This window comes from Ostrinia furnacalis, unplaced genomic scaffold (genome assembly GCF_004193835.3).
Source record: "Ostrinia furnacalis isolate ACB-3 unplaced genomic scaffold, ASM419383v2 OfSCF3352, whole genome shotgun sequence".
NCBI classification, from domain to species: domain Eukaryota; kingdom Metazoa; phylum Arthropoda; class Insecta; order Lepidoptera; family Crambidae; genus Ostrinia; species Ostrinia furnacalis.
In genome coordinates this window covers 229,803-257,096 of record NW_021133591.1, presented here as the reverse complement: position 1 = coordinate 257,096, position 27,294 = coordinate 229,803, and the positions used below count along the sequence as shown (strand labels likewise).

The following is a 27,294-nucleotide window of genomic DNA, read 5'->3' as shown; positions in this document are numbered from 1 at the left end:
GAATTCTTTACTTTATCTCTAGACTTGACTGTAAATTAAACATAAATTAACTGACCTTGCCATATGGCAAGGTCAGATATCCATAATATTATTATGGATTTAATGAAATAAAAACAAAAGCAATATTATTTTAATTATTTGAAAGTTTGGCGCTATCTTGACGACAACATCCCGTTGGCGGGACTAGTTTTCATTGGTCGATGCGTGACAAGCCTCCGTGCGTCCTCCATACAATTATTTTTTTATCTGTATGCTGTTTATTTTTTCATAGAATAAGATGTCGACGAATGCTTCCAAAATAAAAAAAATTAAAATTTATATAAAACTAGTTTCTTGTTAAAGTGTTTCAAAAAATATATATTTTATATTTATACATAATTTGTAGTCAGATTAAAAAAAATATACAATATTCATAGACAACATTTTCAAATCTACCCTCGTTTTTGTATCAAAAAATACTTCTATGCTTCATAGCTTTTATTTCATAATCGGGTTCAGTTTAGGCAGTCGTGAAGTTGTTCTGGTTTAAAAACCATAAAATATTTAAATTATTTCAGTTATAATTATGTACGTTAAACGTTATAAATTCTATTATTGATTTTTATTGACTAATACTACTTATTTATATTTTATTTTACAAAAATAATGGCTTCTAGTAACTTTTTAACAGTAAAAACGCATTTATCAGAATTTAAAAGTAATTCGGACAAAGACACGCTGAGCGAGGTAAGTTATATTTTTATTATAATATTATAGGTTTTACCTAAATATAGTCACGATAGATACTCACGATATTACTTTCATTTCAGTAGAATTTGCTTTGGAAACGAGGTTTTATCCGCCATTTTGTATTCAAAATCATGTATCATGTTTCTGCCTGGCCATTACAAAAATAGGAACTTGGTGTTCCAACAATATTTCATATTTTTGTGTTTGTTACACAGGCTTCTGAAAGTGGAACCAGCAATTCTGTGACGTCAGCAGAAGATCTCCAGAAGTTAGCGTTAATTCTTGGCTTAAACAGCGCTGAGGATGTGTATCAAGAAAGATTTCGCGTGGACAGACGTCGCTTGGAGGCAATGCTTGGCGGTATGAAATTGACATTATTTGGTATTGTATTCAATTATTGTTAGGCTATCCTTAGAGTTTTGAATAAACGCTAACTATTATTTTCAGAACATTTGGAAGAATCGCAGACTGCTCAGGCATTTTTTCATCGTGTAAGTATTTTTTTTTTATGTAACCATCCTGCAGTTTTTTTATCACCCACACTGGAGGGTGATACCTACTCATTATTTCTTGTTTCAGGTAATGAATGAGACCAATACCCTCATCAACTGGCCTGCTCGTCTAAAAATTGGTGCCCGCTCCAAAAAGGGTATGATTTTGATAATATTACGCAATATAGTTAATTATTACATAGTTAACATAACATTACTACAAAACAACAACAGCATTTCTACATTATTGTCATTTCTTATAATTTAGAAGTTATGTTCAAATAATAAAACTGTTATAGAAGTACAAATTTGCTAAAATGCAAGTACTTACTTACGCTTTAAATATTTTTACACGTTGTTTAAAACCAACTTGCTAATAATAATAATTCAAAAGGTTAAAACATTTTTTCTTTTATTAATAACACCAATATTGGATGGACTATTCGTCCAAGAAAACCACTCATGAACGCATCCAAATTTTTGGCGGGTAAATTTCCGAGTGGCGCCAAGGAGACTGCGCGGAGCGGCGCCGGGCTGTCGCTCTTTCTAAATTACGTATTTTAGTTCGCGCAGCCGTTACATGGAGCAAAAGTTTGCTTGCGTTTTATTTTCAAAATTGTATATTTAATGAATTAACAATGGTTTTTACATGTAATAGTGATGAATTGGTTTACGATGTTATTAAAAAAATACGTGACAATAAATTTTGTAATCTTTTGACTGTTTTTGGTAAGTAGAAAACTTTGTATTCGAAATTTTCGTGAGTTGTTTACATCGTGATTGTGGATTGTTGTGTTTCTCTAGATCCCCATGTGAGAGTCGCTGGTCGGCTTGATGATGTGAAGCTGGCTCGAGAGAAAATTATGCAGTTGCTGGATACAAGGGTATGTACGCTTTCTTTAAATTCAGATTTAGGTAGATATTGATACCTAATAGGTACCGTAGTAAACTAAACTTACCTAGCTTCTTCTCTTCGGTCTTCGTAACTTGAACTGCAATAATGAGATGAGATACAGATGAACCGGTGATTGATGATGATTTTAAAAGCGTGTGGTAGTAAGTGAGTAGGTAAGGTAGAACATACGCATCCTAATATTTGAACCTGTAGTAATTCTAGACCAGCTTGGAACTAAGTATCTAATTAGATGCTAATTAAGTTGGCACATGGAAGTGAACCGACAGTTAATTTGGCGTATTGTTTGCAGAGTAACCGTGTTACAATGAAGATCGATGTCAGCTACACGGACCACTCCCACATCATTGGCAAGGTAAGATTTGTTATAAATAAATATATTTTGTAGTTCCTAAAATCAGGCAGGCAAGTTCAACTAAAACATTTTTCGTAATTTTCGTATTTTTATAGTTAAAATATGCAGAGGTTATTGGCATTAAGTTCCGCCTTTCGTACAATCAATTAATTATTGTGTACACAATAAAATTGTGTGTGTGTGTTTTTAAATAAGTAAATAATAACGATAGGTCTAACTCTAAAGATTAATTTATTGTCCACTAGCTTTTGCCCGCGGCTTCACCCGCGTGAAATTTAGTTTGTCACAGATCGTCATAATTTATAGCCTATATGTTGAAATTTGTGTATGAAACTTTACAGTATTATTGTTAGTAACAACAAACAATAATACTGTAAAGTTTCATCAAAATCCGTTCAGTAGTTTTTGCGTGAAAGAGTAACTAACATCCAGACATCCACACAAACTTTTGCATTTATAATATTAGTAGGACTAGTACTTTGGCTATTACTAACTATTTGATGCTGACTGTACCTACATAACTCGTAAGCTCGCAACGATAAATGTTTTTTACGTGATAAATAATTTAGGTTAGGACATTAGTCAGATTAGATCGATTATATTATTATTATTATAGTAACAGAGACTTCTAAACTAAACGTAGGACTTTATTATTTTTCTTTGCTATCTTCGAGAATATGATGACGCAGAACATCCAATGAAGTGCACAATGCGCATTTGTCTTTATTAATGTTAATTGCGAGCGATTATAAGTCATCGCAGCTCGGAGCAATCTGCAATACCGACAATAGGGGCACATGCACTGATATGGACCAGTTCTGTAGCCATGCCAACTCGTAATAATTTGTATGGCGTTTGGCGTCATACATTTACAATGCGCCAAGTTATACATATGTAAATGCAGTTAAATTTTACAATATGTAGTTTTTTACCTAAATGACCTTTTCTGTCCACATTGCAGTGTCTTATTAAGTTATTATGCTCAAATGGGTTCTATATTGGCTCACATAAAATTCTAAATCCTATTCTTTGTCTTACTACCGATTTGTGTTCATAATAATCTCTCTTCATAATTTTATTTTTCATACTTTTTTTATTCATACATTTTTATTACTACCATCGGAGCTCATAACAGTTAGTAATCATAATTTTTTTATCAATACTGTTACTACCAAGAACCATTTAAAATACATAATTTTTATTTTCAGATCTTTTTTCTTCATAACATTCATTGATCATATTGTTTTAATAAATAATGTTGTTACTAAGAACATACTTCAACTCATAATGTTTTTGTTCAGAATAATTTACTTTATAACAGACATACTCGTATCTTTAAAAAAAAACATATAATATAATTTAATAGAGTAGAGTAGATAAGCATGCAGAGCATGCAACATGAAAGCAAGCATGCAGCATGCATTGGTATCTCCTCGTCTCCGGCGCTGCGGGATGTGCAGCCCTTCCGCCCTTGCGTAACGAGGCTCAGGCGCCCACGCTAGCTTCCGCAGCTTCGGCCTCAGCCGCTCCAGCTCACCCGGGCGCCTGAGCCTCGTTACAGCGGGCGAGGGCTGCCCTCCCTCCGCGCCTCCGGCTTTTAAATTACACTCTAGAGGTAGGGCAGACAAGACTACGTGGAGTCGGTTTTGCAGCGATTCGTTTCTGTCACGTTAGATTTCAAATTAATTTAATGTTAAAATACGATTTATAATACGAATATAGACATCATGATTTTCAATAATATGGATAAATACACTTATGAGTAATAAATTTATGAAAACAAATGTTAGGATACATCACATTTATGAATATTATGGTAGCGCATTTTCTTACATAACTTTTCAGTTCCTATCATTGGAGGTCCGAAAATATTTCTCATACAATTTGATACCATAATGATCATTCTTCATAAAAAATTTAAAACCTACATATTTAAAAACATAATCATTGATATTCATAATATCACAAATAATACACTTAGTTTTTACTAATATTTGTTTTCATATATTTTTCTATACTAATGATCGAAACTCATAATCATTCGAATAAATAACTATAATATTCATAAATGTGATGTATCCTAATATTTGTTTTCATAAATTTATTACTCATAAGTGTATTATTTATCCATATTATTGAAAATCATGATGTCTATATTCGTATTAAATCGTATTTTAACATTAAATTAATTTGAAATGGTCCAAAACAGGCAATATTTTGTGCCAAAAAACTAACATGACAGACACGAATCGCTGCAAAACCGACTCCACGTAGTCTTGTCTGCCCTACCCCTAGAGTGTAATTATAGGGACCTGCTGAGTAACCGAACTTATTGTGCAAACATGCCTGCAGATGAGTCCCTCCACCGCCGACACCGACCGTTCACAGCAAGGTCAGTTTCTCAGTTGACGATAGGGACCTGCTGAGTAACCGAACTTATTGTGCAAACATGCCTGCAGATGAGTCCCTCCACCGCCGACACCGACCGTTCACAGCAAGGTCAGTTTCTCAGTTGACGATAGGGACCTGCTGAGTAACCTTTGCGTTATTTTTCACAATTTCCATTTTTAAAAATTACCTATCGATAGCTTACTTTATTCTGATGAATAAATGTCATTACAAGTTTTTCTCTAAAACTGATAATTTGGCTAGAAAAAAATATTTTCTATCCACGCAGTACGCCGGCAGCGTTCGGATCGGATATAATGACGTCATCGTCCCCGCGCCGGGCGGTCAGTGAACTTTTTTAGTAATTTGGCCATAACTTCGTCAATTTTTGTCGTAGAACAAAAATTTTTGCACTGTTTATTAAGGATTTCTTAGCCCTATAAATCTGCATTCACAGCTAAAAATCGAAATGATCCTCATTACCATTGCTACCATAACGAGAACGATATTTGTTCGTGCTTCGGATACAGAAGACTGCTCATTTTAGCAATAGCAATAGAGCCCATAGAATGTCAGCAGCTTGTTTTATTTTTCATTAGATACAACTGTATTATTATGACCAAAAAACATACAATTTAGACCGTCGCGTCGTTGTCAATAAACAGCCACGGACGCCACATTCGTGTTTTTGTGTTACATCATGTATTAGTTAATCTTCATTTTCTACTACCGCCAAACTTTTCTTCATTTAGGAATTAATGATAATTTATTTTTCTCGCCGTCGCCATTGCAAGAAAATTACACCACGTTTTTTTTTCAGTCGTCATGAATGACGCGCGTTTCACGATCGCGCGTTTGCTGTGCTACTACCTACCTATAATAAATTGCCAATCTTTTTGCATGAAACGTCAACCGCGAGTCCCTAAGGGTTTTGTATTGAATCGTGTTTTATTTTTTATCATTTCTCAGGGTGGTCTGACAATCAAGCGGGTGATGGAAGAGACGGGCTGCCACATCCACTTCCCGGATTCCAACCGGACCAGCATGGTGGAGAAGAGCAACCAGGTGTCCATCGCGGGCGACATGGAGCGCGTGGAGCGCGCCCGGGCACGCGTGCGGGTGAGTGCACTCTAGCATCGGTTCCCGAAACGTGGTCCGCGGAACCCTGGGGTTCCGTGGAAAGGCCGCAAGGGTTCCGTAAAAAATATTATCCCACGTTTCGTGACCGACGTTGTTCGCGCGCACCGACTTGTTTACGCACAAGGGAGGGGCAAGGCGTGCGGGCGGAGTAGTACGGGGGTTCCGCTAGGAAAAGTATAATCAATTAGGGTTCCTTGGCAAAAAAAAATTGGGAAACCCTGCTAGACGCTTATAATAGAGGCGAGGTTGCAACTTTTGCAACAACAATAATTTTATAGTCTAGACTCGAAGCAGACCAGGGTGGTGGAAATAAGAGAAACCAGGTGTCCATCGAGGGCATTTGAGTGTGATATGGAGTGTCCTGGCATGCGTGCGGGTGAGTGAGTGCACTCTATGCATTTACAATAGTTGCGAATTTGCAACAACAACAATGTTATAGTCTAGACTCGAACCGGACTGATGGTAGAAATAGAGCAATCAGGTGTCTATCGAGGGTGACATGGAGCGAGTGCACTCATTCGTTCATTAGTTTCAATCGACGTCCACTGTAAGACAAAGGCCTTCCCCAAGAATTTCCTCAAAGAACGGTCCTGCGCTGCCCGCATCCAAGCTTCCCGTACCCCTTCACCAATCGTCAGCCCACCTAGTAAGAAACCCAGACGTCTACCGCTCCGTGAACACCAGAATTTCTCATAATATTCCCGTAGTAGAGTTGCGTCGTTCATTCATTTCTTCTTACTAGAAGTTTGTTTCAGGCTTTGACTCCACTGGTGTTCTGCTTCGAGCTGCCGATAGTGGCGCCCTCGCAGCCGCTGCCAGACATCAATTCGCCGTATGTGCAGCAAGTGCAGGAACAGTATAATGTACAGGTAGGTACCTAATCAACAAATACTGTACACATCTCAGCTGTAAGTGTATTCATGTCCAGGCATCTTTTTTAACCTGACCGAGGAAGCTCTTTCTTGGCCTGCATCTCACCTGATGAACAGTAATGATCAGGCCGAAGTGAATTTCAGCCGGAGTCCTCCACAATAAATCGTTTCATCCACTAAGACGCGCCCATCATTTTATAAATTTATTTATTTATTAAGGCACAGCTACAGAGAACAAACCATAACAATACAATTAACACAACAACATAGCAATTTTTCTGCTAATGTTTGAGTGTTATCGGTACACGCTAAATTTATCCATGAGTGCATGCACACGCACATTACTTACATTAATGACGCTCGAATTGCTCGGATTAAACTCCTCGCACCCCGCGCTTTCCTCGACCAAAAATTGGTGGGGCGCGTCTTCGTGGATGAAACGATTTTCTATAAGTAATGTCAACTAGTTTTTATTCTTTTGTTTTTGCTAATACCAGGTGATGCTGCGTAACCGTCCGAAGCTGCACGCGAACTTACTGGTCGTGAAGGGGGTGCAGTGGGAGGTCAAGGCCACCATGGAGGCTACCAGCCTGCTCATGAACTACATGTGTGGCCCGCTTGCGGTAAGTTTGTTTTTGTATGCCTAGTACCACTATCTTAGCATCAAGTGTAATTGTGTACCTGCCTTGTTCTGCAATAAATTAGACTAAGTACCTACATATTTCATTAAAGGACGGTAATGAAAAGTAATAAGAATGTATGAATTAGAAGATCAACCCACTTCTAACAATAATTAGGTAAGTAATGGGCTCTTGTAGTAAACGCCTTACAGTTCGCAACATCAGAGCGTGTGTAGGTAATTTGCGAATTTGCCTGAATATTTTCTATGGCGTTAAATAAGCTATCATATTTATTAGGTAACTTAAGAGTACTACAATCATGTAACATACAGGACAATAGTGTGGGACGACCGGTGGCTTCACCATTGGTGTGCTAATGATAAAAAGCTCTTAGGGTTATAAAATAGCTATTAAGTAAATAAACGTCATTCAGCAAACCTTGGTGTTTGCTGAATGACGTTTATTTACACGAACAAGTTGGACCGCCTCCTGAACAACTGCATCAGATTTATTTTCGGTCTCCGTAAGTTTGACCACATCTCGTCTTTTCGCTCACAGCTTGGATGGCTTCCCATTAGACAGCGTAGAAACATTCGTTCTCTCTGTATGCTTCACTCGATTCTCTTCAATCCTGACTCTCCATCTTATCTAAAAGAGATGTTCCAGTACCTTCATTCTACTCACAATAGAAATCTTCGCTCTAATCAGTCTCTTCAGCTTCTCACCCATCGCCACACCACCGGCTTCATGTCTAACTCCTTCTCAGTCTCAGCAGTACGGCTCTGGAACGGCCTTCCGGCGAGTTTGCGAAAAGCATCCTCCAAAAGACAATGCCGGAAATTGGCGTCTTTTTTTTTTCGCGCGGCCATCGACCAAATCATGTTTTTTAGATACAAAATAGTGTAATAAACCAAACTTACTATGACATGTATACCTCTAAACTCAGTCTGAACTGAGTTACGAGCATTAGAAGTTTGATAATTTACATACTAGATTTGCTTTTTGCGCGCAAGTTTTGTAAGAAATTGCAACAAAATAGTGACATTGTATGTGTGAACAAACAATACCATCCATTAAAGGCTCCAGACATCAGATGGAGCAGAATCAGCGCAATTAAAAATTAGCGCAATATTTTGTTGCAATTTCTTACAAAACTTGCGCGCAAAAAGCAAATCTAGTATGTAAATTATCAAACTTCTAACGCTCGTAACTCAGTTCAGACTGAGTTTAGAGGTAGGTATACATGTCATAGTAAGTTTGGTTTATTACACTATTTTGTAATCAAAAAACAGAGTTTGGTCGATGGCCGCGCAAAAAAAAAGACGCCACCTTCCATACAAAATCTGGCATTGCCATTTACATTCAAAAAGGCTCTGCGCAACTTTTTCAAGGACTAAAACTTTTTTTTTTCTTTTTTTTTCTCTCTCTTTTTTCTGACAGGTGTTATGTGTACGCCAATATTATTATTATGTTTATGTATCTAGGTGTATGTCTATTATATTAATATGTATTCGTATGTTATTTATTTTATCTAATGCTATGTAAGTATATTATTTAAACGTCATATTTATTACACCGCCTTAGTCTCTCTGCTTGACCTGTGGTTGACTGGCAGATAATGCCACCTGGCATTAAGTCCGCCACTGTACAGTTATATGTGCAAAAGTGTAAATAAAAATAAATAAATAAAAACCTCTTCCTCTCCCAGAGCCAAACATCAGTCCAGATGTCGCTGGAGATATCGCCAATGCACCACTGCGTGGTAGTGGGGCGCGCGGCCGAGCAACTCAAGGTCATCATGAAGGGCACCGGCACGCAGATCATGTTCCCCGACGCAGACGACCCTAACATCCCCGCCATCAAGAAGAGTTGCGTCACCATCACGGGGCAGATCAAGGACGTGTACGCGGCGCGGCAGCAGCTCGTGGTATGTAGCACGACGGCACGTGACTCTAGGGTTGCCAGGTCCAAAATCACAAAAGCCGGACTTTGTGTGCTTCATTTGGCCGGACATTTTACCCTAAAAGCCGGATAGGTGACGGAGGGAGGGGGGGGGTGTGCAATTAGTGAATTAGTGTCAGGTCAGCTCATGAGTGAGTACTATCATCATCGGTTGCTAACCAACATCCTGATGCGTGCGCTTCATATGATTCTGTGGCTCGACTTTCGCCTGGCGCGGCAACCAAATAAAGAGCCTAACAAAAGCCGGACAGGCCGGACAAGGCAATATTTGGCCGGTCAAGTCCCTAAAAAGCCAAACATGTCCGGCTAAAGCCGGACGCCTGGCAACCCTACACGTGACGGGCACGGGCACCAGACCATGTTCCCATCGCAGACGACCCCAACATCCCCGCCATCAGGTCGAGCTGGTATGTACAGTTGTACAGTACAAGGTCATTATGAAGGGCACGCTTGTGGTATGTTTACCAGTGGCAAATGGAGAATGAGGGCTATCGTTTTAGCGCTCACCAGTTAGCGCCACTGTAGAGTAAGGTCCTGTCACTTGCTAGTAGCGAAGACAGTGGCACCAACTGGTGAGCGCTAAAGTGGTAGGAGGACTAACGCATTTGCACTCATCAAGATAGCGCCACTGTAGAGTAAGGTCCTGTCAATCGCCAGGGGTGCCAACTGTTAAGTATAAAAACGATTGTGGACCGATGACATCATAAAGGTAGCAGGAAGGCGCGGGACGCAAGCCGCTACCAACCGATCAACATGGAAATCATTGGGGGAGGCCTATGTTCAGCGGTGGACGTCCTATGGCTGAAATGGTGATGATGATGATGAAATGGAGGATTTGGTCTATACTTACTCCCCACGCTCTGAACAAACAGAGTAGTTGGAGAAGCATTTCTAAATGCATACCTAAAGCCTATGTTAATTAGGGGAAACTCTTAGACGACTTGGGCGATTTCACTACACTCGTGCCTTCTCCTATCGGCATGCCCACAAACTTTTTTAGATGTTTCGTCATACTTTCATGGTCTATTGAGTCAAAATAAACTATAAGACAAGTGATTGTAATTAATTGAAAGTGTCGCTCTTTACCTCGACCAGCTGTACATTAATCAACGTTTACAGGGAAGCCTCCCCCTGGTGGTGATATTTGACATCCCCGACGAGTCCTGCCGCGTGGACGGCGAGCACGTGGCGCGGCTCATGCAGCAACACAACGTCTACATCAACGTGCGCCGCAAGCCCAAGCAGGGCATCGCCTCCGTCGTCATCAAGGGCATCGAGCGCTGCGCCGGTGAGTCTTGTGTCCTTGTGATAGCGTCCATTGTCGTGCAGCATCACAACGTGACATCAACGTGCGCCGCAAGCCCAAGCAGGGCATCGCCTCCGTCGTCATCAAGGGCATCGAGCGCTGTGCTGGTGAGATCTTGATAAAGAAGCTAGATCTTGATTATGGCCAGTGGGGCAGAACCGTTTGCTCGTTTGCCTCCTGTCACAAAAAAAAACTCGAGTGGCGACCATGGATCGGAAGACGTAGCGTCCCACAGACAAGATGGAAGTGCCTGAATGAAAGCAGCGCAGAACCGACTGTTAAAAGTGAAAATCCTTTGTCCGCAGTGGACGTTATTTGGATTTTATGATTTCTGTAAAAAGATAGGGGCTGATAGTGGAACTCCTGGACCTCATAATCCAGGAGTCATACTTAATACCCAAAGTGCCTCGATAACTACCTCAGTAATTTTATTTGAAATCGGTGTATTCCTCCATTTATTTTCATGTTAATTTTAAAACCGGTGTTCAATATAATTCCCAGGCGACATCTACGAAGCCCGCCGCGCGCTCCTCGGCGGCAAGGAGCCGGTGATCACCGCAGAAGTGCCGGAGTCCTACAACATCCCGGCCATCTCCAACGCGATGCCGAACTTCGGGATGTTCAACCCGTTCTCGCCGACACACGCTGCCAACATAAACAATATTACCAACTCGCCGTGCTCGCCGTTTAATATGCAATTGCAGGTAAATAAATATGTATAACTAGACCGTTCCTACTTGCCAGATAAGCATTTTAGGGTAGCTGCCAAAGCCACGATAGTCCGAACTTGATGATGGTCCATCGTTCTTACCTGTTTTGGGAAAACGTTGACAAATTTTCGCCTTTTATAAAATAAAAAGAAACATACCAACAGAATTGAGAACCTCTTCCTTTTGTTGAAGTCAGTAAATATAAGGTCTGTGGCGTTCACGAACTTCCTCTATAAAGGTTTCAGGAAAGTGCTTAAAACAGGCCTCGGTTGTAATAACCGGCCCATTTGGACATCATTGGGCTTTATATTCAGCAGTGGACGTCCAGTGGCTTATGCGTATGCCGAGCTGCAGGAAATGTTTAATATTTAATACATTTATCTACGGTCAGTCCTGCGCTGCCCGCATCCAAGCACTTAATTCCCGCAACCTTCACCAGATTGTCGGTTCTCATAGTTTCCTGTGATGTTTGATCAATCTGGCTGGACAAAGACCTCCCTCAATTATTTTCACAACGATCGGTCCTGCGCTGTTGCATCCAAGCACCTCTAGCGACCTTCACCAGACTGTCGGTCCACATCTTCTTATTCGTTTCGCTCTTGGCAGAGCGGTCGCGCGCGGTCCACATAGGTTCCTGATATGNAGTGAGCGGACGCTGTGAATGTACGTCACACGGGGTCACGTGACCGTCGGCGGGACTCAATATTTAAGCGAACTTTGAATGCCTATAAAATCATAACTACTGGGTATTTTTGAATGAAATAAAAACTAATGTATTTGTAAATGTAAAAGCTTAACTGTAACATAGGTTTCAAGTGATTTTGCATACCTAGTAACATTCTCAATTTAGCGTGTACCGATAACACTCAAACATTAGTGGAAGAATGGTGGAAAGAACACCTTCACCCACCCACCCTTAGTTTTATCTTAATTACTAGCTGTGCCCCTCAGTATTACCCGCTGTAAAACGAATAGCCTATGTGATAATGCAGGGTGACAGCTAACTCCATATCAAATATTAAAATCGGTCCAGCCGTTTAGACGTGAAGAAGTAACAAACATACACTTTGAATTTGGTATTCGAATTTTAATCACACACGTCTTGTGTCACCTTGTGTGACTAGACAGTACAGTTTTGCGGGATCCTCCATTACTGGATCCACAAAACTGGATAGCCGTAGGAAATGGCCCATAAGTGTTATCATCATCATCATCTCAGCCATAGGACGTCCACTGCTGAACATAGGCCTCCCCCAATGCTTTCCATGCTGTCCGGTTGGTAGCGGCCTGCGTCCAGCGCCTTCCTGCTACCTTTATAATGTCATCGGTCCACTTTGCGGCCCCTTGTGGATGGACGTCTCACGCTGCGTTTTCCGGTACGCGTTAGTATGGTATAGTGTTTTATTAGTAAGAAATATATTTCAGAATTATCATCCTCCCCTCACTGGACTACAAGCCCGAAAGAAGGTATATCAAATTAAGTTATGAAACTCATTTGGCCAACAAACTTTGATTATGCCCCAAGTATGCGAGGGATTGGATTTCTTTGCTTGTCGAAGTGGATGTGGAAACGACAGGCAATTTTAGAAATGGCTGATAAATAGTTAGGGTTTTTTGGTTTGATTGAGGGTACATTTTAAAAAACACTCTTTGCTGTAACTTTGACAGATTTATTGACTTTATAGCCACATTATGGACTTAAGGTAAAAAAATAATTCAATTACCGACTACAATAATAATGACTGAGTTTCTTGCGCTGCTTCTTCTCAGCACTGGCCCATTTATTGTCTCGAGGCAGTGATAGGGTTAATACTCGGACGTAAAAGTGCTTTTTAAAAGCCTACTTACTAAAATAAATTAGTTTTATGAGTTTTTATTATAATTTTCATAGTAACGACACGGCCAAATCACATTATTTGTAAATAGGGCTTGTAGAGTCATAAAAAAGCTCGAATTGTTTAAGGCTTGGCTCGACATGAGATCTGATAGCTTTTTCAGTGCGTGTCATAATAATAAGGTCACGTCTTGGCAACATTTTACATGTCGGCTAAAATAGTTAAAAACTCGTATTATTGAAATTCAATTTAAGTCTTAAGTTAAAAGGATGCCAATTGATTGAGTATTGAGATTGATTGGGATTGAGTAGACTCATGATAAGTTGTAGTACATTCCCCAAATATGAGGCAAATCCAATGAGTTTTTTTGTCTTTATTTTTACTATTTACTAGCGGCCGCCCGCGACTTCGTACGCGTGGATCCCGTTTTACCCCCTTTATCTATGTATCTTACGCGATTTAGATTTTTTCATACAGTTTTTTTCCCGCTAACTCCCGTTCCGGTGGGAAAATTGCAATATCCTGTTGTAACTAAGCTTTAAGTTTACTAAGGTACCTGCATGCCAAATTTCAAGCGTCTATATTACGCGGTTTAGATTTTTTCATACAAATGTTTTTTCCCGCTAACTCCCGTTCCCGTGGGAATTTTGCAATATCCTGTTTTAACGAAGCTTAAAGTTTACTAAGGTACCTGCATGCCAAATTTCAAGCGTCTATCTTACGCGGTTTAGAGTTTTTCATACAAATGTTTTTTCCAGCTAACTCCCGTTCCCATGGGAATTTTGCAATATCCTGTTGTAACTAAGCTTTGAGTTTANTCGGCCGTCAGTTCTGCGTACTATGTGCCCTGCCCATTGCCACTTCAGCTTGCTAATCCGTCGGGCTATATCAGCGACTTTGGACTTCCTGATATGTTTGATCAATAATAAATTTTATTTCCCTCAGGAGCTGAACAACTTCAACAACCTCAACAGCCCCATGTTCGGCTTAGGCGCCGGCGGCACGTTCGCCGGGCCGCTGTCGCCCGGCGCGCTCACGCCGCCCGCCTTCCCCGCCTGGGTGCTGCCTTCGCCGCAGCCGCAGCCCGCCTTCCACTACCCGCCCGCGGCCTACAGCGGCCCGCCAGCTTGGAGCCGTGAGTGTCGCCTAGTATCAGCCACTAAAGCCTGGTCCGTGAGCACGTAGAATCCCGTCCAATGACCCCAAGCTACCCATCCTTATCGCTCGCGCGTAATTATATTGCTGTCGCGACTGTGCGACGCGAGCCCGCAGTGAGTGTGCAAGCGCGACAGCAACATAATTACGCGCGAGCGATTGGGAAGGGTAGCTTGGGGTCATTGGACGGGATTCTACGTGCTCACGGACCAGGCTTTAGTCGGCACCATCAGCTCGTCAGCCGCCACTAGTCACCACACAGTTCCACTAGTTGCCCAGCAGCTGCCATTAGTCACCCAGCACAACTAGTCACCTAGCAGGCACCACTAGTCGCCCGGCGCGCTCACGCCGCCCGCCTTCCCCGCCTGGGTGCTGCCTTCCCCGCAGCCGCAGCCCGCCTTCCACTACCCGCCCGCGGCCTACAGCGGCCCGCCCGCCTGGAGCCGTGAGTGTCTAGTAACAGCCACTAGTCGGCACCATCAGCTCAACCATAAGTCGTCACTAGTCACCCAGCAGTCGTCACTAGTCGCTCAGCAGTCGCCACTAGTCACTTAGAAGAAGCCACCACCAATCAACCATAAGTCGTCACTAGTCACCCAGCAATCGTCACTAGTCGCTCAACAGTCGCCACTAGTCGCCCAGCAGCTGCAACTAGTCACCACACAGTTGCCACTAGTTGCCCAGCAGCTGCCACTAGTCGCCTAGCAGCCACCACTAGTCACCCAGCAGCTGCCACTAGTCACTCAGCACAACTAGTCACCTAGCAGGCACCACTAGTCGCCCGGCAGCCGTCACTTGTCGCCAAGTAGGTGGTCGCAGGCGGCACGTTCGCCGGGCCGCTGTCGCCCGGCGCGCTCACGCCGCCCGCCTTCCCCGCCTGGGTGCTGCCTTCGCCGCAGCCGCAGCCCGCCTTCCACTACCCGCCCGCGGCCTACAGCGGCCCGCCAGCTTGGAGCCGTGAGTGTTGCCTAGTAACAGCCACTAAAGCCTGGTCCGTGAGCACGTAGAATCCCGTCCAATGACCCCAAGCTACCCATCCCTATCGCATGCGCGTAATTATGTTGCTTTCGCGACTGTGCGACGCGCGCCCGCAGTGAGTGTGCGAGCGCGACAGCAACATAATTACGCGCGAGCGATTGGGATGGGTAGCTTGGGGTCATTGGACGGGATTCTACGTGCTCACGGACCAGGCTTTAGTCGGCACCATCAGCTCGGCAGCCGCCACTAGTCACTTAGAAGAAGCCACCACCAATCAACCATAAGTCGTCACTAGTCACCCAGCAATCGTCACTAGTCGCTCAGCAGTCGCCACTAGTCGCCCAGCAGCTGCAACTAGTCACCACACAGTTGCCACTAGTTGCCCAGCAGCTGCCATTAGTCACCCAGCACAACTAGTCACCTAGCAGGCACCACTAGTCGCCCGGCGCGCTCACGCCACCCGCCTTCCCCGCCTGGGTGCTGCCTTCGCCGCAGCCGCAGCCCGCCTTCCACTACCCGCCCGCGGCCTACAGCGGCCCGCCAGCTTGGAGCCGTGAGTGTCGCCTAGTATCAGCCACTAAAGCCTGGTCCGTGAGCACGTAGAATCCCGTCCAATGACCCCAAGCTACCCATCCTTATCGCTCGCGCGTAATTATATTGCTGTCGCGACTGTGCGACGCGAGCCCGCAGTGAGTGTGCAAGCGCGACAGCAACATAATTACGCGCGAGCGATTGGGATGGGTAGCTTGGGGTCATTGGACGGGATTCTACGTGCTCACGGACCAGGCTTTAGTCGGCACCATCAGCTCGTCAGCCGCCACTAGTCACTTAGAAGAAGCCACTAGTCGCCCAGCAGCTGCAACTAGTCACCACACAGTTGCCACTAGTTGCCCAGCAGGCACCACTAAGACCACCAAGCAGCTGGCATTAGTCGTCAAGCAGCCGCTACTAGTCGTCAATCAGCCGCCACTAGTCGCCCAGCAGAGACCACTAGTCGCACAATAGCTGCTCAATAGTCGCCCAGTAGCTGCCACTAGACGCATAACACTATAGCCACCCTGCGGCCGCTACTAACCGCCGGCTTGAGCAGAATACTAAAATAAATGACTGGTCGCCGGTCGCTGGCCATTAATAGTCACAAATCATGAAAGCTAAACCTAATTTTATATCGTTTCTTTGCAGCTATGAACAACAACAATCAACCGGACATGGGGAACTTGCAGCAACCGATGATGATGCAGCAGCAATACCAATCTCAGCCTGATAACAATAATAGACCCGTAAGTCATCCTGTATTCTTGAACAACTGAGAATTACTCTTCCAGTATAAAAACCCCAGTTGAGACGACTGAGACTGAGAGTTATTTTCTTTGATCATGATTTTTTTTATGTTTGTTAAATGTTTGTTGTTGTTATGTATAGCAAACGCTGAGCCAACTACTGAACTCGAGCTCGCAAGCCAGCAGCGGGTACCAGAGCAACTTCACAGGCAGCTGTGTCTCGCTCGACACGCAGAATATTTCAGGTGGGTCTACTTAGCTACTACTTGTAATGTAAATAGGTACATTAGTGCAGGGTTTCCCAATTTTTTTTGCCAAGGAACCCTAATTGATTATACTTTTCCTAGCGGAACCCCCGTACTACTCTGCCCGCACGCCCTGTCCCTCCCTTGTGCGTAAACAAGTCGGTGCGAGCGAACAACATCGGTCACGAAACGTGGGATAATATTTTTTACGGAACCCTTGCGGCCTTTCCACGGAACCCCAGGATTCCGCGGACCACCTTTCGGGAACCGCTGCATTAGTGTAGTATCCTAAAGCAGTCGAGGAGACTCTTTGTACATCGAAAATTAAGCTGCAGATTCAGATACTAATATTCGAAAGCTACCGAGCACCAAGCTAGCAGATTTAAATTACGGGACTATTCCCACCTCTCGTTCCCACCACTGCAACTCCTGTGTAGCCAGGATCTACAGCTTGACCGCCACAAAAATCCAACCAATGAAGGTCAAGTTTGTCCCGGGAGAAAGTTAAACTGTCATTGGACCCGTAACGAAATTAATCAGAAGAACATAGGAGGAATTCGAAATTAAGGTTCGACTTCCCTCCATTGCAAAACGGATTTAAGTTGCTTAATTCTAAATCTTCGTAAAATAAAAACAATCAACATTAATTTGTCAAATGCACACTTAATAAAAGGGATCAACACCGTACCGCCTTTCGCGCGATGTCAACTTTACGGTGCGGATAAGTGTGCGTTTCATACAAAGAGCTGACCGCCTCGATCCGTATCCGGGTTGATAAGTGTGCGTCGTGCTAATCATCCATTCATCAAGTAGTTTCGCTAATGTATCTGGTGTCCCAGGAGGCGACGGCAGCAACGTGGTTTCTCCGTCGGTGTCGCCCATCAGCAAGACGCACTCGCCCGCGCCCTCCACCGCCGACACCGACCGTTCACAGCAAGGTCAGTTTCTCAGTTGACGATAGGGACCTGCTGAGTAACCGAACTTATTGTGCAAACATGCCTGCAGATGAGTCCCTCCACCGCCGACACCGACCGTTCACAGCAAGGTCAGTTTCTCAGTTGACGATAGGGACCTGCTGAGTAACCGAACTTATTGTGCAAACATGCCTGCAGATGAGTCCCTCCACCGCCGACACCGACCGTTCACAGCAAGGTCAGTTTCTCAGTTGACGATAGGGACCTGCTGAGTAACCGAACTTATTGTGCAAACATGCCTGCAGATGAGTCCCTCCACCGCCGACACCGACCGTTCACAGCAAGGTCAGTTTCTCAGTTGACGATAGGGACCTGCTGAGTAACCGAACTTATTGTGCAAACATGCCTGCAGATGAGTCCCTCCACCGCCGACACCGACCGTTCACAGCAAGGTCAGTTTCTCAGTTGACGATAGGGACCTGCTGAGTAACCGAACTTATTGTGCAAACATGCCTGCAGATGAGTCCCTCCACCGCCGACACCGACCGTTCACAGCAAGGTCAGTTTCTCAGTTGACGATAGGGACCTGCTGAGTAACCGAACTTATTGTGCAAACATGCCTGCAGATGAGTCCCTCCACCGCCGACACCGACCGTTCACAGCAAGGTCAGTTTCTCAGTTGACGATAGGGACCTGCTGAGTAACCGAACTTATTGTGCAAACATGCCTGCAGATGAGTCCCTCCACCGCCGACACCGACCGTTCACAGCAAGGTCAGTTTCTCAGTTGACGATAGGGACCTGCTGAGTAACCGAACTTATTGTGCAAACATGCCTGCAGATGAGTCCCTCCACCGCCGACACCGACCGTTCACAGCAAGGTCAGTTTCTCAGTTGACGATAGGGACCTGCTGAGTAACCGAACTTATTGTGCAAACATGCCTGCAGATGAGTCCCTCCACCGCCGACACCGACCGTTCACAGCAAGGTCAGTTTCTCAGTTGACGATAGGGACCTGCTGAGTAACCGAACTTATTGTGCAAACATGCCTGCAGATGAGTCCCTCCACCGCCGACACCGACCGTTCACAGCAAGGTCAGTTTCTCAGTTGACGATAGGGACCTGCTGAGTAACCGAACTTATTGTGCAAACATGCCTGCAGATGAGTCCCTCCACCGCCCACACCGACCGCTCGCAGCAAGGTCAGTTTCTCAGTTGACGTTAGAGACCCACACCGACCGTTCACAGCAAGGTTAGTTTCTCAGTTGAAAACGTTATCCGAAGTTTCGAATGTTTCCATCCCTCTCACGCAAAGTAAACACGGTGACAGATATACTTGAAACTACGTAAACAGCATTTCGGAGTAGCCCTGCTGCTGAGAACTGTAACCTATTGTGTAAACAATTATGCCTGTAGTCACCACTCCAGCTCGCAGCATGGTTAGTTTCTCATTTGAAGATAAGGACCTGCTAAGTAACTAACCTATTGTGTACCTAAACTATGCCCACGTGAGTAAAGTAGCTAAGGTGGGACAAGTAAGATTTTTTAGCTCCTTCAAAGCGACCGCGGCGCTTTTTCGAGATTTCCGGGTGGCAACTCTCTTCTGCCCTGGGTATGCCCATGGAGATAGTATAGGGCAATCTGCCCCCCTAGACATGTGGCACTTTTTGATTCCTCCGAAAATAGCATACCTGAACCATAATGAAGTATACTACCCCGCTATAGTAACGTAGCATTATGTTTTCGAAATTATGTGTACAATGCTGTTATTCCTCTTGACTTCTCCCTAGAGAGCTAGGGGGAGGAGGACAGGACGTACTCAATAACTTACACTAACCATTAATGTTTGTATACAGAAATAACCGACCTCGCGAACATAATATCGGACATGCCGCTATCTGAACGACGCGCGGTGGGCTGCGAGAAGAAGACCCTGGAGACACTTACCAAGCTCTCGCCTCTTTCAGAGTACCGCAAGATCAAAGCCGACGCCCAGAAGGTAGGCAGAAAACTCTTGGCCCAGTTGTGCACTTTTAAACTGATATTTAAGTTGTTGTTATTCACGAAGCCAAGTGCTTTGCATGTGTGATAGCTCGCTAGTGTTCGTTTTTCAAAAGTTTTAATAGCCGTTTACNCTTCGCTAGTATTTTGATGTCGCAGTCAAACGGACAAAAGCTAGCAACTGCTTTAGTGTCCGCTTTGATTTGCAGGGTTCATCTTCACCTTCATCTTCTACGACTACCTACTACACCATGCATGGTCACCACTGCCGAAACTACCACCTGGGTCTTCAACCCGGCAGAGCTGCCTGCCGTGTCGGACGGCCCGTGCGCACTCTCTAAGTGGCCCTACACCACAGTGCGTACGGCCCTAACCGTCCGGCGTGTCGACAACTCTGCGGGCCTACCATCAAGAAGAACCAACCCACATCACCATCAATGCTAGCGAGGACAGTGGTTTGAATATACTACCACCGGTGACGAATCTCGTGCGATATGATAGTTAGCTCGTAACCCACACCCTTAAGGTCTTTTGCTCTTTAATCTAAATAAATTACTTGCTAATCTAAATTATCTTTTATTTCTCAAACTAAATCTAAATTCTAATATGTCACCTGGCTCTAAAGCTACTAACCGTGACANATTTGACCAAATGAATTAGTTGCGAAAAGTACAGTTGCTAAAAGTTTATTTGGGAAATGAAACTTTGGCGATAAGTTGTTTGCGAAGTGAAATTTGACGAAAAGTAATTTAGCCAAACGGAAGGATACCAGTAAAAGCATGCCCACGCGTGGGCAGCGACCGCTCGCAAGGCCGCGCCGCGGCTCCCAGCTGCTTAGCAAACCGAACTGGTCTTGCAGCTTTGTGCATGAATATAATTACTTTATTGGGCATTGTCATTCACTTTCATATAAATTTTGATTGCAATGACAGAATAACGTTTTAGGAAGTTTATGACCACAAGCATTGCTGCTTGTCTGTTGGAGTAATTTGTTTTTAATAATCCGTGCACAAGCAGTGATATTTAATTAAATTATAATAATTGGGAGCGGCATCGATAACAAACATAGACTTAGGTACATAAAAACCTATCTCGAATGCTTAATGGACTGGGACGACGTAAATTAGGGAAACGTCGTCAGTAATCAGGACGCGAATTGAATTGAAAGATTTATTTGATTGCAATTGAAAAGTTATTCAGTTTCAGGGCAAGAACAGTTCCCCATGGTAGCGGAACTGTTCCCTCCTCTCTTTCACACCGCTGCAACTCCTGTGTAACAAGGATCTACAGCTTGACCGTCAATAAAAACCCAACCAGTGAAGGTCAAGTTTGTCTCGGAGGAAAGTTAAACTGTCATTGGACCCGCGACGAAATTAATCAGAAGAACATAGTAGGAGTTCAAAGTTAAGGTTAACTACCCCATGGTTGTGTTGTATGACAAATATTAGGTGTTTTTCGATATTACAAACCTAACGATGTAACATTGCTTTAGGTTTTACGTTCTAGAAGACACGTGAGCAATCGCGTGCGAGGCCGGTGCAGCTCAGATGGGACGGAAGTTGCGCGGGCGCACAGCAATTACACGTTTATACGTCTAGGCTTTGAAGTAAGCGTTAATGCATCGCTTCCTTTCCTTCTTCTATGAATACTTAGTTCCAGTAAGTGATAGAACAATAATTGCTGGTTGTTGCTTCTCATTAAAATAGTTTCGCGATACAAGCATTAGCTTAGTGCAAAGTATTTTAATTTTTGACTCGTTGTGCCGCCTGAAACACACTTCTTACAATCAGCCTCTTGTTTTGTCTTTGAACGAAAAGTGATGTTACAAAAACACCGAGTCAGGAGTCATCATCCTTTTCTGAAGATAAGAAAAAAAAACGCTTATACACCGCCCAGTATGATTTGAATCCTACTATGCTAAAGTCTAGAGATTAAGAGAGTATTAGCTTAGTTTTGCAATATTACCTAGTATATCTGATTAGCAGGCACGCTAATAGTATGATATATCTTCTTATCAGCTGGATCATTCAGTATGCTGTGTGCAGGTAAACATAGTTAGTGCATGATTTATGGGCGCCTGCATAATGTTGGCCTGAGCGTCGCCAGACGGGAAGTTGACCGACAAGTGCGGGAACTAGAATCCGTTGGGCCTGGACACACTACAAACTGTCTCAAAATCTTATATTATAGGTCTATAAACTATGAAATAGCAGTATAATTGTAGTGATTTCTGTTTTTTGAACAACTTAAAAAAACACTAAACGGAAAGAGAAGTTCTTGGCCTGTACCTCACCTAGTGACCCTGATGGAAAGTGATAAATCAGGCTGAAGGTTGAAGGAAGTGAGTTTTACCCAAAATCCTCAACGACACAGGTATTGGCTATCTTACCTCCAACTGCCGAAACACAACAAATTGTTGTTAATATTTTTTGTCATGGCAAACTTAGGTAAGGCGTACTTAGAACCAGCCCTATCACAAACCAAACTAAGCAGATACTTACTATGTAAGCCAAAAATCGTTGAATCGGTACTTAGTTGCTAAGTGGAGCTGGAAGATAAACGAGTAATGAAATTAGAAGTGTGTTTAGGCCCTATTAGTCTATTGACTGAAATCGGGTTTGGCGTTCGATAAGCGATTTCGTAGTGTGAATAATATTTTTGCATAAAATCTGTGGTGCGCAAGCGACGCGTGGGTGGGACCGTCTGCAAGGCTAACCGACTACATCAAAACATAACCCAGAGAGAAGAGCTAGTAATGAAAACCTATGCTTTAACATCAGCAGATCATTTTAGTCTCCACTATAGGAGCAGGCATTTTCTAATTTAGAAAAGGAAAATGCAGGAAAATCTAATAACTATAGGTTATANTCTAAATAAATTACTTGCTAATCTAAATTATCTTTTATTTCTCAAACTAAATCTAAATTCTAATATGTCACCTGGCTCTAAAGCTACTAACCGTGACACTATATTTTGTTCAAAGGCAATGCGCGAGACAGTCGGCTCCGGTTTCCGCGTACCCAATACGCGCTGGTCCGGTTACTACTTCAGCCACACCTCGCCTGGCCCGATTAACCTGAACGAGAACAACGATACGAATACTACGGTGAGTGACTGTTGAACCGGGACATATACTTAATTATTTTAACTGTTAAAAAAATAGAGCTTTTTTGTAACATTTTGGTTGATTCAGGCAAATTCAGAAATACAGTTCTTTCAAAGACTACCGTGGAAGTGTGGTCTAAGTCTACACTATGGTCTACTGTAGACCACTGTGTGGTGTAGACCGTCTACACCACACACAGTGGGTGTGTGTGACTCCTACTTCTTTAAAAAAAAAGTCTGCAGTATAGGTACTTATTGACACATTTTGGTGTCAATCGATCGACTAACAATGAACTAGGTAATTTACAATCAACAATTAACTAACTAGTTAACTTATTACCGCAGCCCGAGAGAGCCGAGAGAGGCTGGAACCGCTCCGAGCTAACACGGCCCAACATAGCGGAGCCGACGCCGGCGGTGCCGGTGCCGTCGCAGAGCGCCAAGCCCTGCCGCTACCAGCAACTCTACGGCTTGCTGAGGGACGTCGGCCTGCACAAGTATATTGGTATGATACTGCACACTAGCGCTTATACAGGGTGCATGGGTATATGAGCCGACACTAGCCCATGTTAACATGGTCATATAAATGGTATGTTGAAGTCAGAATTGATATCATCATTTTAATTTTTTAAATTTTCATACAAAATAAATTTTATAAATTCCGATTTGTATTAAAATTTTAATTATTAAAATGAAGATATCAATTTTCTGACTTCACCATACCATTTATATGACCATGTTAACATGGGGTAGTGTCGGCTCATATACCCTAACACCCTGTATACAGCCCCAGAGAGGCTAGACTTGCTCGGAGCCGTCGTCGAGAGCGAAGTCCTGCCGCTACCAGCAACTCTACGGCTTGCTGAGGGACGTCGGCCTGTACAAGTACATCGGTATGTACAGTCATGTTACAGTCTTTATTGTTAAAGCCACTGAATCTGATTTACGCTGGCACAAGTTGTTACATCGACTATTGATCCCAAGAGCTGGTATCTTTCTTATTTGAGCCACGGACGAATGTCATATATAAAGTTAGGACAATAACTCGCGGCTTCGTTTCAATGGCCACTGAGAACACCGTCGGGTTTTAGTGGGTAGGCCCCGCCCTCCCGGCGGGGAGGAGAGTCCCACATAACCCACTGACTGACTGTCCCATCAGCTAGGTATGCGCAAAGTTCCCGACGCAAAAAAGGTAGGTATCTTTCTTTTAATACTAGTACTTAGGGTGGGTTGCTGCACCATCTTACTTTAACTTTGACAAACGTCAAAAATTTGTCAAACTCTATACAAAAAGCACCGGTTGTCGTTATAGTTACAGTTAAAGTTAGGTGGTGCAACTCAGCCTAAGGCTGATCTTTTGGTCATTAAATTGAATTTACTAGCACCGCGCTTCGAATTTTCATTGTCCGGCACAAGTGTAGAGAGGTTTTTGCTTGTCCATTGTTATTTCATCACAACCTACATCGATAATGCCTAGTGGTAATGTAAAACGGCGGATTATACAATCCGACTGCGACAGATACATAACGTATCGTAAAACCTTTAAAATTAGGACTAGATCATTTGGTTACTGAATAAGATCTCACCTTACTCTTAAAATCTCTTTCCAGACTTGGTCAAGAAGCACGAGCTAGACTTGTCGACGTTCGCGTCGATGAACGAGGCGGACCTCACGGAAATCGGCGTCACGGCCTTCGGCGCTCGCAGGAAAATGCTGCTGATCATTGCTGGTGAGTTGTTGTTTACAAGGCCTCTAACCTACTGGGAGCTCTGGGAATTTTAAGGTCCGAAGGGGGTCTCCTTCTTCTTATTCGTTAGGCGGTTATCACACTGCGCCGAGCTCCGCCGCGGAGCGCGTGATTTTCATATAAAAAATCACGCGCGCGGACGCGTTGTCAGTGTGAAGTGCCGCGCGTGTTTTCTATACAAACTGAGCCCCGATTACGGTAATTTTTAACGTCAACAATCCAGACACGCTTCTCGATTCTGCGATACGATTGGTCGTTCAACAGCGTACGTCAGCTGTTTTGACCAATCGTATCGCAGAATCAGAAACGCGTCTGGATTGTCGACGTTAAAAGTTACCGTAATCGGGGCTCTGAGGTACTTGCATACAATGATTAAATAAGTTTTTTATCACTGCAAATCCTGTATAGCCAGGATCTCAGCTTGGCCTCTAATGAAACTCAACCGGTAAAAGGTTTAGCGGTCCCAGAAAAGGAACCCGCAACTCCTGAGTAGCCATAACCTTAGTTTGATATTATTCCGGTATGTTCCTTTGATATTATGGATCAAAAAATGTAGTGTTGTAGGCAGGCCTCCCACTCGTTGTGGAAATGTTTGATGAGACCATATTGGACGTCATTTGGTTGAGACAACGACTCAGATGATGCTGATTTCTGTAACTCCCCAATTTAAAGTAGGTGTAGTTTTTGTTACTTTTTATTAACGAACACGTTCTATTTCTCCAGAGCTTGCAAAACAAAAGAACGCGTTCAAAGGTTCTGCCGCCCCCGGAGCCGAGAGAAAGCTGATCTCCTCTCCGCCCTACAACACGGCCACTCTTCCCACCGACAAGTGGTAAGCCTACCCGGCTTACGCCTGTTGGCCTAAGATGCGCGCCGTGATACGCGGTTATCACGCCGTTTTATCGATTTTGTCCATACATTTTGCCGTCGATAAAAGTTATCACGGCGCGCATCTTAGGTCTACTGGCGTCGAGTCGACTCACATCTGCTTCGCTCTCGTTATATAGAGTTGCTTGTCCTTGCGGAGCGGGGGCGCAACCATCGAAGCAATGTGACTCGAATGGACGCCAGGCTTCTGCGTGACGCGGGGGCCTCACTCAACAAATTGCAATATTTGATAAAATAGAAAACTTGTCGGCTTATTTTTTTTAAATATATCTATTTTGTACTGTTGATGAAACCCGTAATATTCTAGTGAGGCGCTCGTGTCGCGCAAAGAATATTCGGCTAACAGGCTTCAGTTGACGCCGCCCGGAACAAAGCGATAATGTGTTTGCGGTCGTGGTGATCCCGATCGGCTTCCTAATGCTAAGCTTCGCAACCTCCTCATATTTTGAACCCTATTAGCGGTAGATCCGCTATGCTCGATGTATTCACTTGACACGCAAGCTTGATCAGGCGTAACGCCCTCTTATTAAGCACAATAAGAGCGCACTACGCCTGCCTTAATTAGGAAGCCGGTTCCATTTCCCACGAAATTTTGACGGTAGACGAGCAACCGACTGAAACTGTGAATTACCATTCTGGAAATGTGTAGGTACTTGATTAACTATTATAAATTGTGTAGGACGCAATACGCCAATAATAAAATAACTGAGATTTTGATTATTTTTCATCCAAACGAAATATTTTCTGTCGGTTGCAATATTTTTGTCGACTATTCGCTTTTCGTTCCGCGGCGGCGTCTAACCCACGAAGCAACGTAAACTATCAACGCTCATAAGACTGAATCCAAAGTAACTCGCAAGGAGTACTGATTGAACCCTAGTACAAATTAATGATCTCTAATAAGGCCTCAGTGAGACTGATTAATACCTAAGTTTAGAGAACGATTAACGCAGACGCGTGTTTTCAAATCTACCTTCTTTCAGACCATACTTACCTTTTTATATAAATTATCTTTCACGGAAGATCGTAGATTATGAACAGTGACTGTGATTTTATGAGCTTGCTTCGCGGATGAATCGTTGAATGTATGAGATTTTATTGATTCTAGTACCTAAGTTGTTTTTTATATAAATTTTTATGATAGCTTAAAGCGATACGACGATTTGATCTCTATCATAGACAGTTGTTGAAGTAAACTAGCCGAATTCAGCATTAGTTTTAAGATATTAAGTTATGGAATTTTAATCATAGTTTATAAGGAGAGCATGTTTTATTTTTTGATTTTTAACCCCGCATTTTTTATTTAGATCTTAACTGTATTTTTTCCGGACTTATGTATTTGATTATCATGATATCTGGCTCAACTTTTTTAACCTTTGATTATTTTACAATGGAAAGTCAATCTATTTCCAATTAATCTAACTTTGTTATTATCAGACTCCTTTTGATGGCATATTTTAAATAATATGATGAAAAAGGAACGTCTATATTGGCGATTGACAATTTTCCCAAAAAAATACGAAATCAGTTTATCAAGTTTTTGTAGGATGTACACTTTGGACAACACAGACCATTTTTGACTTGATTTTAAATAGGACTCTATAGTAACTATCCGGTATATCTCTAAGACCGCAGTGGCCATTTCACCTGCCACGACAGC

At 43.3% G+C, this 27,294-nt stretch overlaps 1 protein-coding gene across 1 annotated transcript; it reads left to right on the top strand.

The window, feature by feature from the left end:
* Positions 1 to 491: 491 nt before the first annotated feature.
* Positions 492 to 27,090, top strand: BicC (protein bicaudal C). Its single transcript, XM_028311572.1, has 21 exons — positions 492 to 726; positions 945 to 1,089; positions 1,177 to 1,220; positions 1,309 to 1,378; positions 2,025 to 2,104; positions 2,426 to 2,488; positions 5,846 to 5,995; positions 6,772 to 6,885; positions 7,386 to 7,511; positions 9,217 to 9,435; positions 10,590 to 10,758; positions 11,278 to 11,480; positions 14,267 to 14,456; positions 16,637 to 16,734; positions 16,877 to 16,979; positions 17,819 to 17,917; positions 19,749 to 19,891; positions 22,877 to 22,999; positions 23,344 to 23,503; positions 24,609 to 24,728; positions 25,470 to 27,090. Exons 1-21 carry the CDS (start codon positions 646 to 648, stop codon positions 25,580 to 25,582), a joined length of 2,613 nt encoding a protein of 870 aa, XP_028167373.1. The 5' UTR covers positions 492 to 645; the 3' UTR covers positions 25,583 to 27,090.
* Positions 27,091 to 27,294: the final 204 nt, after the last annotated feature.

Excerpts from the sequence above, each read along its gene's own strand:
- BicC (XM_028311572.1), top strand. The coding sequence starts at position 646 with ATGGCTTCTAGTAACTTTTTAACAGTAAAAACGCATTTATCAGAATTT. Across the intron at positions 17,918-19,748 it reads CACCGACCGTTCACAGCAAG|AAATAACCGACCTCGCGAAC; the intron begins GTCAGTTTCTCA and ends GTTTGTATACAG. Across the intron at positions 19,892-22,876 it reads TCAAAGCCGACGCCCAGAAG|GCAATGCGCGAGACAGTCGG; the intron begins GTAGGCAGAAAA and ends TTTTGTTCAAAG.